The sequence below is a fragment of the Rutidosis leptorrhynchoides genome, chromosome 5 (assembly GCF_046630445.1).
Source record: "Rutidosis leptorrhynchoides isolate AG116_Rl617_1_P2 chromosome 5, CSIRO_AGI_Rlap_v1, whole genome shotgun sequence".
NCBI classification, from domain to species: domain Eukaryota; kingdom Viridiplantae; phylum Streptophyta; class Magnoliopsida; order Asterales; family Asteraceae; genus Rutidosis; species Rutidosis leptorrhynchoides.
The window spans coordinates 434,811,985-434,817,880 of record NC_092337.1 but is presented as its reverse complement, the minus strand read 5'-3'; the positions used below and the strand labels follow the sequence as shown (position 1 = coordinate 434,817,880).

The window sequence follows — 5,896 nt, the reverse complement described above, 5'->3', positions numbered from 1 at the left end:
CGAAGTCCTTGGCACGACGTTGAGAAAAATGACGGTTGCTGCTTTTGTTTTTGAAAAATAGACGGTGGGGAAGGACGGTGGGAAAAATGTACATCTCCACCCATGTCATTGAAAGTCAATTTCGAGGTCCATTTTGAACTTTGAAATGAACGCTGAAAAATAGACACGGACAACGCGTGTTATGTTAATTTCTTCCCCTAATCTAAAGTCTCAAACTTTACAGAGCAAACGTGTCGGTATAGCTTAAAAGTTATATAAAACTCAAAAATGGTAGTTTAATATTAAAGGTATGGTATGCTATATCTTTTTTATCACCATCTTTGTTTAACTAATTGTCCAACTCATCTCTACATCTCTCTCATCTGCAAAATCTAACAAAGGTGTGTGCTTGCCCCACTCCCAACTAGTTCATAACATGGAATAGTGCCATCACCTATTCCACTAATATCACTTCATGTATGGATTTATAAAGGCAAATTTCATCTTGGGGTCTCAAATTTACCATTTTTTTACCTTTTTCTGACACTTTTCTGAATCCCCATATTCTGTTTTATGAAACAGTGACTGTATCTATCTTGACCAGAGCAAGTTTGTCACTGGCTCTGCCTTTTCTTTTCAAGATTTTCTGATGCAAGGGTAGAACTTGTACTGCAAGCTTCAAAAGTTGTAATCTTTATTGAAAAAGAGATTTGCAATGCCAGTCCCTTTAGCTCCATATCCATCCCCTCCTTTGCCACTTACAACCCCTGCTGCTAATGGTATACTTTCTTGATTTTCATTATTTCATTTATTTATTTCCATTTTAATCCACAAAATCCTTAAAACCCATGGTGAAAACAGGTTCTCAAAGCCATCTAGTGTGTTCAGGTTGTCGAAATCTTCTACTTTATCCAGTTGGAGCAACTTCAGTTTGTTGTGCAATTTGTAATGCTGTCACACCTGTTCCTCCACCTGGTAAACTTTAATCAATCAAGTTTTTATAATTTCAAAAATCAAGTTTTTAGCTGTTGTTTCTTAATATGTGTTTATTGTTTAGGGACCGAAATGGCGCAAGTGGTTTGTGGAGGATGCCATACATTGCTCATGTACATACGTGGCGCCACAAGTGTACAATGTTCTTGTTGTCATACCATTAATTTAGCCTTAGAAGGTAACCTAATACGTTAACATTGTAACGATGATTTAACGAGACTTAAGCACAAAAAATGTGATTTTTTTTTACAGCAAATCAGGTAGCACATGTCAATTGTGGAAATTGTAGGATGCTTTTGATGTACCAATATGGAGCTCCTTCTGTTAGATGTGCAGTGTGCCAATTTATTACTTCTGTTGGGGTTAGCACAAAAAACTTAATTTACTAATTTATTGGAATTTTTAGCGTAATTGATCATAGTTTAACAACAACTTATAGTTATATTGACATTTTATGTTAATTCAAATAATATGTTTATTGTATAACAGGCTTCGACGAGTGCTACAGAGCAGAAGTTTAGCGCCTAAAATGTTGTGTTAAGAGTGACTTATTATGACTTCAAATATCGCTTAGTTTCACTACATGTACAATGTATAGAGTTATGATTATGAATTTCCTCTAGTTTGAGACTATCATTATCTTTTTCATAAATATTAGTATATTGATTAAAGAATAAGCTTAGTTTTGGATATGAAAGATTCGATTATGAGAGGACATTTATGGTTGTAAGTTGGTGTTTGTTTTTTTTGGATAATGAAAGTTTGATTTGTTTTAAAATGTTAATGTTAACGTGATATGAATATGAATTTCATCTAGTGCCATGTACAACACGGTAGGTGGTGGGGGGGTGGTTAATTTTGTCATTTCATGGTTTAACTGGTTAAATCTTGGATGGATAAGGAGTTAAGACTGCACAGGATACGCATAAATGAAAAAAGGATGAAAGGAGAAGAATCATGTGAAATTATTAATTTGATTGTAATCCACAAAATGTGAGGCTAATCCTATGATTAAAGACAAAAGGGAAAGGGTATTTATGTAATTTTGTAGGTATGTGTGACACCAAAGCATGTTACAAAGTCCCCAATTCACATCTTTGAATATTTGTGGTATTCAATGGAAGATGTCCTAGAAGGAAGAAAATGACTACTGAGACCACAATGGATAAGTAGGATGACAAAAGATGGAGAGATTCATGTGAAGATTTAAAATATAAATATAAATATAAATAATAATTAAAATAAATATTCATATCATGCGAGTTTTCACAAGTTATACTTATTATCAGAAACTAATTGATAGATCGTGTTTTAGATGTGATAACGTCATGCAAGTTCTATTAGAAGATTATTAAGGTATCTTGATACTGAATGTTTCAATATTTTTTTTGCTGACTAATCAAGATTTATATTTATCCTTTAGGCATTCCTTGACTTTTAATATATGATGTGCCATGAACTATTGAATTAGCATACCCCCTACTTTGACCTTAAACCTGACCCTGATAGATCGTAACGTCATGTAAGTTCCTATTAAAAGATTGTTTCAATACTTTTTTTTACTGACTAACCAAGATTTGTATTTATCCTTTATGAATTCCTTGACTTCTAACAAAAGATGTGCTATGAAATATTAAATTAGAATACCAACTTACCAATGGCGGAGCTTTACTAGAGCTAAGAACACCCCCCCCCCCCCCCCCCCCAACCCACCACACACACACACACAAAAATTTGAGAAGGTAATGAGATTTGTAGACCTTTTAGTTACGAACACTTGGCCTTTTGAATTAACTAAATCTGAGTGTGTATGAAAGTCATATATCCTAAATAGGGAAGACTCGCAGAATATGTATATGTATTTATCAACAATTCACTCCATTATTTTGTATCTCTAGGACATTTTTAACTTGAAATCAATCTAAATCTAAATACGTATCGAAGTTTAAAGAGTTACAATTATGATTTGTCACCTAAAATATGTATAAAATATGCAATTGTGACCCTTCAAACATTGCTTCTTTTTGTGTGTGTGTGTGTGTGTGTTAAAGTACAGATCACACACAAGACATTTTTGGGCCACCCAAATACCGTGTTTAAGCTCCGCCACTAAGCATACCCCCTAGATTGACCTAAAACCTGACCCTGACCATAAATGGATGGTGTAGATGGAAAAACATCAAGTAACATTAGCTAGATGGCTTTGTAATTTAAAGCCATTTCTTAGCAAATATTTAAATATTCCTAAAGACATCAAGTACAAGCAGTAACTAGTCCACCCTTCCTAAAAGTATCATTATGCAAAGAGTAATCAAATCAAACTATATGTTTGATATAAATCACCAAATATCACATTTAGATCCCGATTACCAAAAAGTTAAAATTTTGTTTCCAACATTTAAAACCTTTATTTGTGAATTGTTAGAAAAGCAGCTACAAGGTCAGTAGTGATGTATGATATCAACATGTTTTGAACATAATAACAGATGAAATTCAGAAAATTTAAAATACTCATTCAATGGAACTTGTAATAAAAATAAAAATATAAAATTCATTGAAATTGATAATGATAGGTAACAAGTTATACAGGAAGACAGGTTTCAGCACAAAACAGCACAGGGTTACTTAACTGCATTTAGAAGATGCTCTACTGACGTTTTTATCAACGGATTATCGCACACGTTTATATGTTCAGTTCCATCAACAGCAACCTCGTTCGTTCTTCCACCTTAAAACCAGCAGCCTCAGCCTCTTTACACACCTCCTTGCACTTAGCAATCCTCCCGTTACGTGCATAAACTTTAATAATATCCATATAAATATCATACGCAGGCGAAAATCCAGCCTCCTTCATTTTTGAAAAATATCTTGCAGCCCTCGACATATCATTAAGCGCGACAAACAGTTTTATTACCACACGATATGCCGGAAGATCAAAAAGACAATTTGACCCTTCCATTTCCCACACCAAAGCCAGTGCCTCTCGATAACAATTATTACAATATCGACTGTGAATGAGCGTTGTGTACATCACCACACTCGGCTCAACTCCCGAGTCTTTAAACCAGTTATATAAACTCTCGACGATCCCAAATTTTTTGAGTGTAACGCAAACTTTCATAATTGCAGTACAATCTTGCGGTGTAAGATTCAAATCCTCTCGTTCACTAAGTTCTTCTAGCAAGTTCATAACTTGTGCATGGTTATCAGGGTTTTTTCCAAGTTCCAAAATAAGCTTAGCGTAAACACCTGAATCGAGCATCATTTTCCTGTTTTTGGCTGCTGAAAGAAGCTTGTATGCAAGTCTTAAGTTCCCGCTTCTTATAAAACCCTTAACGACTGCTTCATACACATTTTGGCTTGACAAGCTTAAGAATTTTTCGAGCTTGAACGATAATTTAAGATCATGGTTTCTTGCAAGAACTTCAACAGTTGAAGCAAGAAGCCGATCGTCGGGAGACAAATGAGGTTGTTCCTGAACCCAACAAAATATCTGCAACGCTCGTTCAGGTAGGCCCATGTGTCCTAACTCGCGTACGGTTAACGATAACGAACCTTTTCGAAGAAATCGACTGCAATTGTTGAGAACAATGGATACATCTTCTTCAGGGTCAAGATTTCTAATTTCTTTAGCTAGACCAACTAAAAAAGTTGGATTTTTATACACTCTACTGGATATCGATTTTCTTGAAATATTTGTCGTTTTTGACCATTTCTTTGACGTAGGTAGTCCCAACGGTTGGTTTTTGTACGGAAGTGATAACGGAAGAGGCCGTTGTCTAACTAACTTTCCGGGCTTTTGAGGGACTCGACCCCTAAATAATGACGAAATTGTTTCAATGTCCTCAGGATCCCACTCAGGATCTTCTTCCTTTTCGTCCTCGGTTTCCAGCTCATCATCCGAAATATCAACTGTATCACCCATATCGATTAAATCACCATCAAAAGATCTTGTTCCCTCATGTGATAATTCGCGAACCCCGAAAACTGGTGGATCATTATCGTTCTGGGAATCAGTAAATTTCTTGATAGGTTTTCTAAGGTAAATCCTGGTTCTTGAAGGATCCATCAAACTTAACCTAACTTCATTTCGATCGGTTTTTGTTACTATACTCTTTCGTGGATCCACAAAACCGCTAGAGATATGAGTGTCTAAGATGTTACAGAAGGAACAAGAGACATGTGCAGCATCCATGCCTATGTGGCTGCCTTACATATATTATATATACAAATCAAAATGTTATGTTATTGTATTAGTATACGATGATAGCAAGTGTTGAACATAAAAATTTCTTTACTTTTTAGTAACCACAATTGGATCAGGCATTTCGTCGAACAGGTAATGGGCAATCAAAGATAAAAAAAAAATCTCGCACGTATGCTTGCTCACCTGAAATCCAACAATCATATACAAAACTGCAACTGCATGCATATAAATACAGATTCTAATTATGAGATCGGAAAATAAGAGTGACGATCGTTCTACAGACAGAGGTACAGCATACAGCAAAATTACTTGGGACTGGATTTGACGGAATATATAGCATTTGGTGTGTTAAGACTTAAAATAACGAAATGTTAGCTGTCACCCTTCAGCAATATAATAGGTTGAATATGACCCACCTAAAGTTTTCTATTTATGTTTTAGACACCATGTCGATCTAGGTTTTAGTAAGTGGCGATTATAAAATCAAAACTTATTGAGATCCTATAGAATTTGAGTCGAACGGTACTTTATAATTTTTTTTTAAAGAATGACTATTTAATACTATAAACCATTAAAATTAAAAATACATGGTGTTCTATTTATAAATTTAGTGGTGTTTTATACAATTTTAATAGTATTTTACATAATTTTTTAATGGCGTCAAAGGACGCCAGTTCCATGTGCATACATTCGTCGTTGGTTTTAGTAACGAAAGTC

The 5,896-nt window shown here is 34.8% G+C and overlaps 2 protein-coding genes across 3 annotated transcripts; one reads left to right on the top strand and one right to left on the bottom strand.

Moving 5' to 3' along the window:
* Positions 1–242: 242 nt before the first annotated feature.
* Positions 243–1,656, top strand: LOC139847073 (protein LOL1). 2 transcript variants are annotated; one of them, XM_071836672.1, is made up of 6 exons: positions 243–380; positions 562–758; positions 841–954; positions 1,037–1,150; positions 1,225–1,334; positions 1,462–1,656. In XM_071836672.1, the coding sequence occupies exons 2-6, from the start codon at positions 695–697 to the stop codon at positions 1,498–1,500; spliced, it is 441 nt and encodes a 146-aa protein (XP_071692773.1). In that variant the 5' UTR covers positions 243–380; positions 562–694; the 3' UTR covers positions 1,501–1,656. The 2 variants fall into 2 exon arrangements, with proteins under 2 accessions (XP_071692773.1, XP_071692772.1); XM_071836671.1 differs by having other exon boundaries at positions 293–456.
* A 1,845-nt stretch (positions 1,657–3,501) lies between these two features.
* On the bottom strand, positions 3,502–5,378 carry LOC139847693 (pentatricopeptide repeat-containing protein At2g01860-like). The gene is made up of 2 exons (XM_071837417.1): positions 5,363–5,378; positions 3,502–5,181 (listed from the first exon to the last, which is right to left on the bottom strand). Exon 2 carries the CDS (start codon positions 5,165–5,167, stop codon positions 3,656–3,658), a length of 1,512 nt encoding a protein of 503 aa, XP_071693518.1. The 5' UTR covers positions 5,168–5,181; positions 5,363–5,378; the 3' UTR covers positions 3,502–3,655.
* Positions 5,379–5,896: the final 518 nt, after the last annotated feature.

What these genes read in the sequence shown, in the direction of transcription:
- LOC139847073 (XM_071836672.1), top strand. Translation starts at nt 695, where the DNA reads ATGCCAGTCCCTTTAGCTCCATATCCATCCCCTCCTTTGCCACTTACA. An exon ending in TACAACCCCTGCTGCTAATG is followed by an intron (nt 759 to 840) that starts GTATACTTTCTT and finishes TGGTGAAAACAG; the next exon opens with GTTCTCAAAGCCATCTAGTG. An exon ending in CATTAATTTAGCCTTAGAAG is followed by an intron (nt 1,151 to 1,224) that starts GTAACCTAATAC and finishes TTTTTTTTACAG; the next exon opens with CAAATCAGGTAGCACATGTC.
- LOC139847693 (XM_071837417.1), bottom strand. Translation starts at nt 5,167, where the DNA reads ATGGATGCTGCACATGTCTCTTGTTCCTTCTGTAACATCTTAGACACT.